The 10,934-nt window shown below is 44.5% G+C and overlaps 1 protein-coding gene across 1 annotated transcript in view; it reads right to left on the reverse strand.

The window, feature by feature from the left end:
- cdk14 (cyclin dependent kinase 14) overlaps window positions 1-10,934 on the reverse strand; it is a 55,264-nt gene that overhangs the window by 12,144 nt on the left and 32,186 nt on the right. Inside the window, exons 5-6 of the mRNA XM_077012138.1 lie at window positions 1,558-1,621; window positions 78-126 (exon numbers count right to left, since the gene is read on the reverse strand). Of these exons, the coding sequence (XP_076868253.1) occupies window positions 78-126; window positions 1,558-1,621 (113 nt within the window). The remainder of the gene's footprint in view (window positions 1-77; window positions 127-1,557; window positions 1,622-10,934) is intronic.

The following is a 10,934-nucleotide window of genomic DNA, read 5'->3' on the forward strand; positions in this document are numbered from 1 at the left end:
ACACACACACACACACACACACACACACACACACAAAATGCACAAATACGTTCTGTAAATGAATTAACATCACTTACTTATTCCACGCCTGCCTCAGTTTCTTGGGGCTGTACACAGTAAAACGATCTGTGGGGAAGAAGAAGAGGAACTGAACACATCACCAATGGTGAGTAGTGAGTGGTGAGTTGTGAGTGGTGATTAGTCAGTAGTAAGTGGTGAGTAGGGAGTGGCGAGTAGTGAGTAGTGAGTGGTGATTTGTGAGCAGTGAGTGGCGAGTTGTGATTAGTGATTAGTAAGTAGTGAGTAGTGAGTAGTGATTTGTAAGCAGTGAGTGGTGAGTAGTGAGTTGTAAGTGGTGAGTCCAGCACAGGAAGCATCACTGAAACTGCTGCTGCTACAGTAAAAACCACATCATGGGGCCAAACCTCCTTCATTAAGTAAAGAAACCTGGAGGCTCTGTTGTGTCTATGGACCACAAGGCCTGGAGCATTTTAGCACGGGGGCGTCTTACCCAGGTCTCCTGTGTTTACCATCCCTGCCATGAAAAACCCAGCCCACCCTGACTTCTGCGCTCTCTCTCTCTCTCTCTCTCTCTCTCTCTCTCTCTCTCTCTCTCTCTCTCTCTCCCCCACTATTTCTTTAATTTACTCAGTCTCTCCTTTTCCTTTAAGTCTAGGGTCTGAGGCAGCATCATTAGTCTGGCCTCCTACTGGGTGGATCGATACATATGAGATATCTGTCACACACACACACGCACACACACACACGCACACGCACACACAAACACACACATACTCAAACACACACACACACACGCACACACACACCTTTCACTGAACTAATTGTCAGTAAACTTAACATTAATACCAATATCCCCATTCCCTGATTACAGCCGTCAGGATGAACAATTTTTGATTGATGCACTTATCAGTTTTTATATACATACATTCATAAAATTACACACTGCAATGTGTAGGTTCATTCTGCTGAGAACAGCCATGTTGGAGACAACTGGAAACCCCAGTGGCGAACACTGCCCTCTGCTGCTCCAGCGCTCAAGTTGCAGGTTTGAATGCTTGTATTTTCTTTTATTTTGGGCTTGGTGTGAATCCTCCGAATCCCTCATTATTCACAGAAAGAAGGCAGTGTGTGTGTGTGTGTGTGTGTGTCCCGCCCCTGAGCTGCTCTCTAATTGGCCACTGGAGATCCAGGACATTTCATAGACCCACCCACCATGATCAAGAGGTGAACAGCTCAGTGTCACCTCACCTCACCTTTCTCCATCTCCCTATTTCTCCCTATATCTCTCTCCACCACACTCTCTACCTCCATCTCTCCCCATCTCTCTCCACCACACTCTCTCCCTCCATCTCTCCCTTCACTGCTCTCTCTCTTCAATGTAATTTGCTGGCTGCTCTCTCTATTGAAGCTAATTCTCTCCCAGGGGTCGCTGTTGCTCCAGAAACCTCATGTACTGGATTTTGGGAGTGTGTATGGGAGCAACATGCATGTGTGAACACAGCTGATTACGGTTAGTTTTTAAGGTAAAATCTTCACCTGCTTTGAAGTGAGGAAGGGAGTGAACACCTGGCCATGATTCTTCTGATGGAGTACCTAGCACCTGTACATGGAGACAGACAAAGAAAGAGCATTAACATACGTGACACAGTATTTGCATATATAAAATACATCATTAACATACATGACATACAGCATTTGCATATATAAAATACATCACTAACATACATGACATACAGCATTTGCATATATAAAATTCATCATTAACATACATGACATACAGCATTTGCATATATAAAATACATCATTAACATACATGACATAGGGCATTTGCATACAGTTCAGATAGATTTTTATTGAGCTGATACAGGAGATTAGCAGTTCGAATTTTGACTGTGCCACAGTTCAACCAAGAGACTAAAAGTTAACTCACTTTGAAACTGGCTAAGAAACCTCAAATGGAAGCCAGAGGTGTGTGATAATGATACGTCTGTAGACATGAGGATGTTTGTGTAGTTTTAAGATAATTTAGTTTTTGTGTAAATATATTTCTGCTAGTAACAGGAAATGCTGCTTACACTGGTAGATTTATTGACTTAATCATAGTCATTTTTAATATATTTTAGCTTGTTTGTAGAGTGGCGTTGTTGCAGTCAGAAGGCACCTGCAGTCTCTAGCCACAGTGTGAGAAATCTGACCTGCCAGTTCAACTCTACGAGTGACCCGGGATGAGAGTGACCCTAATTATGATCTCAGCTGACCCTGATGGTGACCCTGACACTCCATCTCTAGGTTTACTAACCCAAAATCTGAATACTTGTACTATATTTAAAATGGATTTTAGATTTGCAGAGAAACCTCCAAAATCACCTGTAGAGGGCAGCAGTGTTTTGTGCTTAATTTACAGGCCATTTTCTTCACTCCAGTAACCAAAGTCCTGTCACATACCGTCTTAGAAAACTGTGCTACTGCTTTTTTGTGTTTTCATTTCAAGAGTAGTAGAAAATCTTTGTTACACCAGTGTAGCTGCACACAAACACATATAATGATACGTTTGACATAAATAGAACTACATAAACTGAGTCATGGTCGGGTCACTGAGGGTCAGTGAAATTGGAATGGTTCATTATCAGGGCTCTCAATTCTCACGCATTGAGCGTGTGACACACGCATTTGACCGTCTTCACACGCTCACACGCCACACTTCCGATTTCACACGGCGAGAAAAAAAAAATCTAGTTTATTTACCTCCGATCCATATCTATGTCGCCCTCCACTGGCGATCGATCGCGATATACACCCCCCCCCCAACAACTCACGGTCGCCCCCCCCCCGCTCAACAATTAACGTTCGCCACCCCCCGTCAACAACTCTCACACTCTGACATGAATCCAAATCTTGAGAGCCCTGTTCATTATTCATGAGCCAGAATGACTATCAAGTCCTGAAGCATAGCGTGATGTGTGTAGTGTGATGGTGATGTGTGTAGTGTAGGGTGACCAAACGTCCGTATTTCCCGGGACATGTCCGTATTTCACGTCCTGTCCCGGGCGTCCCGGGATATTTTTTAAAACTGTGGAAATGTCCTGGTTTTTAAATTACGTTAATCGGGCCATTAATTCACAACCCAGCACTTCATCACCAGTGTCACAACATGAATAATCCCAAACATTATGACCTTATTGGTCAGAATAATTAATTGTGTTTACTCGTTCATCTATACACACAGAAGCTTTCACGCTGCTCCACTTCCTGCTTCTCTTTGCATCCTCTCTCTCTCTCCCTCCTCCTCCTCTCTCTCTCTCTCTAACTCTCTCTAACAGTCCTCCTTTATAAACATGTGGATTGAAACTACCCCCTCACATTCTCATGTTCACATTATTCCCTCCGGTCAAGTCTGACTGCCACCATGCAAACACAGGAGGATAATCATTCCACAACCTCCTCATTCACTAGTCTTACACAGAGTGTCATCCAGCAGGTAACAGGGTGTATCTTGGTGTGGTTAACAGCTAACTTTCTCTTCCAGTACATTGCTGAAACCAGAGCCACAGGTATAGAGCCACATACAGAGACAGAGAGAGACAGAGACAGAGAGAGTTCCTACTAGAACCTCTGGAGTCTGCTGACTCCACAGCAGTACACAAGCTGGTTATGGTCCGAGGGAGCTCGGCCAGCCCGGGTTTGGGACCGTTGCAAACAGTAGATCCTCACTTCCCAAGTCCAGCAGGAAGCCCCTGCACCTTACAAATGAGCAAGCTTTGTCCCTCATATTTGCCCCACCCCGTTCCCTCTTCCTGCCCCGCCTCCCTCCGCACACAGGTGAGCAGCGTGGTGACACCTGGGCAGAGCAGCTGCTGGTCAGCTCCTTTGTGGAGGTGGGAATGCAGTTTCAGCTCCCCACACACCTTCATTTTTCTCCAGAACAAACAGGGACATACTGCCTTGGACTGATCATTTAAATCTGTGATGATATTAAGCAAATCATCATTGTATTACCACATCAGGTTTGAACAATTTTGCCTTCATTCCTGTTGCATGAGCAGCCTGATCGATGAGAATTTAAAAATATATCAATAGAAAACTAGAAAAGATCAAACTACGCAATGAGTACACAAGAAATTTCACAGATGTAGGAGCTACGAGAAGGATTCCCGTAACTGAAATGATGGAAAGCCCCGTAAGGCTCATGTTTTGGGAATGTGCCTCAAGACCATATGTCATGGATCCCACTGGGGGTTTTCCCACTTGTGCAGTCTTGGGACGACACCCTGAAACCTCTGACCAAGTGAGAACCATCATGGTCATGTTCTCGAGCCGGAACAAGTCCCGTCAATACCCCACTCACTGTGTAGAAAGCAGAGTCTGTGTAGAGCAGTGGTTCTCAAACTTTTTCTATCATTCCCCACCTCAGAAGAAGGGGAAATTCCATGCCCCACCTGGGGGGGGGAGTGTTACAAATTTATTAAAGGGCAGAATCTAGCCCTGGTTCACACTGTTCCGCAGACATTTTAAACAACGAACAGGCATTAAAACGACAGGCTTAAAAAGGTTAATTTCTTCCAATTGCTTGCGCCCCACCTGCAATACCCATGCGCCCCACACTTTGAGAAACGCTGGTGTAGAGTGATATCAGACACTCAAACCTCAAACTATTTAGCCCGTTAGTCCCATGTGTCACAGGGAAACACTTTCCAGTGAAACTCAGCACTATAACACAACACTAAAGCATCTAGCGGCGGTTTTATTGGCTGGACATTCAAGGTGATGTACACAGGTAGTGTGCATAATGCCACAAATGTCACTCAGTTAATTCCCCAACTCTCCCAAGAGTAGCACCCCTACATGTAATCAAGCCCCCATCATAACAACTGCTGCATGGAGCTCACCAGGCTATTAGAGCACCCAGGGGTTCCTTTCACATTTTATACCATTTGGCAAGTGAACTGCATATTTATCAGGATGACAGTACACAGTATAGTCAGTGTACTCCTGGTGGGCAGTGCCAGAGTCAGTGTAGACCTGGTGGGCAGTGCCAGTGTCAGTGCTGCTGTGCAGTATTTCAGTGTGCAGTGTTGTAGAGGAAGACTCCCATTCTGTCTCTAAAGTGGGAATCTCAAAGGAGATTCTGGTCTCCAGTTTCATTGCTGTGCTGGGGCGTTAATGCCATGTAATGTAATTCACTTATTTCACAGGGCATGTGTACATTTATTGCTATTTGTTAATTTGCTGGACAGAAATAAATGGACCTGTGACTATGTGGTTAGAATGGTGCAACAGAGGCTGTGTGAACACATTCTGCCTTAAAACTGCGTTACAGCACGGTGCTGCATTAGGAGGAGGAATAGGAGGAAGAGGAGGTACTGCAAAACACAGACGCATAAAGACACATCTCCCAATCTCCAATTAATTCTCTCTATCCCTTTCTCTCTCTTTTCTGTAAGGAAAAACTATTCAATTATGATGGGACTACCGTGATTCAGACAGCTGGATTGTCATGAAAAATTTCCACAGGGAAATTTGTATAATTAGTCATATCACAATTATGTAAATGTTACTTATATTTTCATTACAGTGAACGATGATAATACCAATAATAAAAATGTTATTATGCCATATAAACCATGCCCAAACATTCTTACGCCAGAGTCCTTTGGCTTATTTCTGCACTTGTGGGGTGTCCACAGAAACAGCCCTCTGACTGACAAAGGCACAGCACTATCCAAAATGTAGAAACTACTGGGATGACACTGATTCACATCAGTACCTACTGTCCATTGTGGTGGAAATTATGATGTTCTCATTCTATCCTATGTTGCTTAGTATCTGTTAATCATATTAGACACATACTTAGAGATGTGATTTATAAATGTATTAACCATATAGAAGGGACACTGAACCTGTTCAGTGTCCCGTACATCTTAGTAAGGCCTTAGAAACCTGTATTGTCTACCCTGGACGTCCTCGGCCCGTTCCGGGACTGAGGTGTACCTAAACTGGCCTCGCTGGAGACACCAGATGGCCTCCTAGTCTCAACATGGAAGTGTCCACTTCGGCTCTCAGACCATCATGAGAACAACAAGCGTGGAGGGGGCGTGAGGGGAGGGGCCAATATATATTTGTCAAATCATGTGTGATTTATGTTATGTTCATCCAATCATATGCTTTAATCACCTCATGTTCACCTCGTGGACATCTTATGTGCTTATGAACTAGAGTATAAGAGATGAGAGCTCGGAGTGGGGAATTAGCTCTCGTTTGCAGGCGCTCTTGAGTGTATGTACAATGAGAACTCTGGATTGATCCATACTTTGTTTAATGAATCTATTTTCTTCTTTATCTTACCTAACTGTTTCTGACTTTTATTGTGCTTACCATTTAAGGGTTACAGAATTTCCAGAACACCATAAACACATGGCCTGGTTGGTTTAATGAGACCTTTATCAGATTTGAAAGCTGGTACATGAAGACATTAGAGGCTGGGATACTTCTACTGTTTGCTGCATGAGAAGTTGAGAAAGTTTCCACAAGGTTTTTCCAGTTTGAACCATTGTGTGGATGGGAGACCAAGGGTGTGCTAGATGTCATCACCTTCTAGTAGGCGAGGTAGACTATGAGGCAAGATGAAGAGTTACAGGTGATGCACTCCTAAATCACCTTAACCTGAAAACACTTTGAGGAATTCCATGCTGTTGTGGTGACAGAGGTTCCTTAAGAAGGATGAACTGGGTCCAGAGGTTCCCAGAACCCTCAATCTCCATCTGGACCTCTGGACGTACCATTCTAGAGAGAAGAGGCAGCTGGTTACAGAATGAGCTTGTGGATGTTTCGCCCCAGCCTGGCCACGCCAACCTCCAAACTTAAGACCTGTCTGTAGCCACCCGTGTCCTTTACCTGGACACATAGAGAAGGTTGTTCTGCGGGAGCTCAGGGACACGGCGTGAGAGGAATCAAGGAGTCACGCAGTGACTGGAGTCTCCCCAGAGTGCTCGTTTCCAATTGTTTGTTTCTGTATTGTTTATAAAAAAGTCAATAGAAATAGAGTATAAATGTGACGCCTGTCCAATGGTGATGAGAGCTGCTCATTTGTTTGGGTTCTGCTCACTTTTACTCCAGGTTGGATTTGGCAAAGGGATCCTGACGGATCCTGACACCATGTTCCACTGACTCATGGAGAGAAGAGTCAGGCCCCCCTGCGCGTGTTGCTGGGTGGGTGTTATCTTCTACAACAGGGATGGGCAACTTCCATGACAAAGAGGGCCAACATTTTTTCAGCACTATTATTGGAGGGCCACATGACCACGCACTTCAAATTATTCTCAATAAGAACACATTTTAAATGAATTCAGATCTGTATGTTTATTGCACCAACATACATCTATTTTCTGCATATAAATGCATTAACATGTCCTTAATAAGCAACAAAGACAAAACATTTGCTTAATAAAAAAGTGCAAAAAGAAATTTGAACTCCTTCATATCAAAGAACTGTAATGCGTAGCACGCTGCGGAGCGAGGAGGGGGACACAAACGCTGAGAAGAGCGAGATTTAATAAGGGGAATTCCGTAGGCAAAGTCGTTTGTACAGGCACGGGTCAAAACGGGAGAGCTGTCCAAGTGGTCAACAGAACAGGCAGGAGTCGTAACAGGAGAGCCATTCACAACGGAGAAACACAACGGAGACGGAAAATACCAGAACAGCGATGACAGATAATCCACAAAACCGAACAAACCACAAATAACCAACAACGGGCGAAACACAGAGATACAAGTACACAGGACTAAACTAGACACAACTGAACACAATGACGACACGGGCGTGGCAGACAGAGGGAAACCAGGACAACAGACACGCAGGGCGAGATAACTGGGCAAGGAACAACACCGACACCGTTTTTTTTCTTTTAATTATTAAATTATTATTGATCTATTTGTGGGCCGCACTGAGTGAGGACGAGGGCCGTGTGCGGCCCACGGGCCGCCGGTTGCCCATCCCTGTTCTACAACTAAGATGAGCTGTTGGGAGGAGCTTGCCTCACCATAATCCCAAAGAAGTGTGTCACTGGGCAGGAGGAGGTATGGTGTCTGGGCTTCTACTTGGGTCATGGACAGGTGTAATCACAAAGTGTTAAGAGTGCAGCGATTAGGTCTGTTTAAGACCTAAAACCATAAAGGTGGAGTTTCTGGGGTTGGATGACTACCATCATGGGTTTGTGTGTGTCTATCAGCGGATCCAGTGACTGATCTCAGAGCAGCAGAAGCAGGTTAAAGCCGCTGTGGCGACCACCATTTCTCTTCTTTCTGTCTTGTAAACATGCACATCAGGGCCGTGGGAGGAGCACCAGTCGAACGCTGCCATGGCAACACAGAGGGGGAGTGCCTGGCCATCAAGTGGGCGGGGCTCTCTGTCTGTACCCTGGCCTTTGTGTTCCGACGTCAGCCCGCTCCAATGACTCCCCCGCGTGAAGGACGCCCACGAGTGGATCGCCCTTCACCCTTTAAACGTGAAGTGGTTCACAGACCAGGGGCGCAGATGGCCAATCTCCTCTCCAACCATGGGCTTGTTTGGCTGCAGGATGCACGACTCCCCGGACCGAGTGGGGCGGTGGGGGTGTGTGACTGAGGGGGCGTGCAGGCCAGACTGAGCGTTATCTGCAGGGCAGAGAGAAAGCCCGGGCAGACCAGCGGGTGATTAAAATCGGTTACACCTGTGTGTGATTAACAGTAACCTACTTATATGCCAACTTCCCTTCCAGTAGCTGAAGCCAGAGCTAAAGAGAGAGAGAGAGAGAGAGAGAGAGAGAGAGAGAGAGAGAGAGAGAGAGAGAGAGAGAGATGGAGGGGGAGAGAGAGAGAGATGGAGGGAGAGAGATAGAGAGAGATGGAGAGAGAGAGATGGAGGGAGTTGGAGGGAGAGAGTGCTCACGCACACAAAGACGCGCTGCTGACAAAGCACTGAAATTCATTTACATTGACTACATTTAGCAACAATGCTCAACTGTCTCCTTATGCAAGTATACAAGACTGGAAAGATAAAGTACAAGATACCACTAAGCTGTCAGAAGGAACACACACAAAGAAAGTGCATAAGATTTACTTTTGATTGTTTTATTATGTACAGAAATGAAAGACTGTAATAATTCAAGGGCCTTGAAGTGACTACTGTCAGTCACCATTATTGAGATGTTTCTTGAAGTGATGGGTGTTTGTGGAGATGAAGACCTATCTACGTTTGAAGGTAGTGGGAGTTCATCCTAACATCCTGGTGCTAGCACAGGAACGTCTTTCCTGTCTCACAGGGGTGGCGGTTCAAGTATTGTAGTACAATCACGAAGGGTGTGAGACATCAAGCCATCAAGTAGCTCCATGGATGTGATACCCTCTTCATTATTGTTGAAGGTCTTACCTACCGTTGGCCCTGCTATATTGGCCATTGTAAATTCCTCACTGTTAACAGGTTGCTTTCCATCTTATTTTAAACACGCCACTGTTCAGCCTCTTTTAAAGAAATCAAATTTAGACCTGGCTGTGCTTAAGAACTATAGGCCTATCTCTAAGTTTCCTTTCTTATCCAATTGCTACGACTCTTTACAATCTGGGTTTCGGAAGAGGCATTCTACAGAGACTGCTCTCCTGAGGGTCTCAAATGATCTTTTAATGTCTGCTGATGTCGGTGACTGCTCTGTGTTGGTGCTGCTGGATCTCAGTTCTGCGTTTGATACCATTGATCATGAAATACTGATAAATAGGTTACGTGACTGGGTGCGCATATCTGGAACAGCACTTGATTGGTTTATTTCTTATCTTACTGGGAGAGGTTTCTCAGTTACGATGGGAGATTACACGTCTGAGGCAACCCCATTAACCTGTGGGGTTTCACAGGGTTCAGTTTTAGGGCCTTTGTTGTTTTCTTTGTACATGTTACCTTTGGGGCAGATTTTAAATAGTTTTAATATTTCCTATCATTTATTTGCTGATGATATTCATCTTTATTTCTCTTTTAAACCAAGTGAGGTTCATAGTTTGTCTAGGCTATTAGATTGTCTTCAATCAATCAATCAGAGAATGGACCTCAAATAACTTCCTACAGCTAAATGACAACAAGACTGAGGTATGGATCATTGCTCCCGAAAGGCTTAGTCAAACGATTAAGCAAAATCTGGGGCTTCTTTCCTCTGTTGTCCACTCTAGCCTCAGAAATCTGGGAGTTATTTTCAATCAGTCTTTAGCATTTGATTCTCATGTTAAACAGCTGTCAAGATCCTGTTTCTTCCACTTGAGAAATATCAGTAAACTGAGATCTATGGTTTCAACAGCAGATCTAGAGATGCTGATCCATGCGTTTATTTCATCTCGCATAGACTACTGTAATGCCTTGTTTTCATCTCTCAGTGTATCAGCTCGTGGACGTTTACAGATAATTCAAAATGCTGCAGCGAGGTTACTGACCAAGTTAAGCAGATGGTCTCGCATAACACCCATTTTAAAGTCCTTACACTGGCTTCCTGTAGAATTCAGGATCCAGTTCAAGATTTTAACTTTAACATACAGAGCACTACACAACACAGCTCCTGTGTATGTCGCTGACCTGCTCCACCCCTACACTTCATCACGATTACTCAGGTCAAACAACCTGAGTTTACTGTCTGTGCCACGCTCATGTCTAAAGACTCGTGAAGACCGAGCGTTTAAGGTGGTTGCTCCAAAACTGTGGAACACACTTCCTCCACATTTAAGATCAGCTGACTCTGTGGATACTTTTAAAAAACAGCTAAAGACTTTCCTTTTTACGCAGACGTTTAGTTAGTGGTTGAGGTTGCAGCCGTTGACCTTGTGCACTGTATTTTATTTCTGTTTTATAGTGTGTGTTTTTGTTGTTTTTTGTTATTTTATTTTATTTTCCGTTGTAAAGCACT

This window comes from Brachyhypopomus gauderio, chromosome 7 (assembly GCF_052324685.1).
Source record: "Brachyhypopomus gauderio isolate BG-103 chromosome 7, BGAUD_0.2, whole genome shotgun sequence".
Lineage (NCBI taxonomy): Eukaryota > Metazoa > Chordata > Actinopteri > Gymnotiformes > Hypopomidae > Brachyhypopomus > Brachyhypopomus gauderio.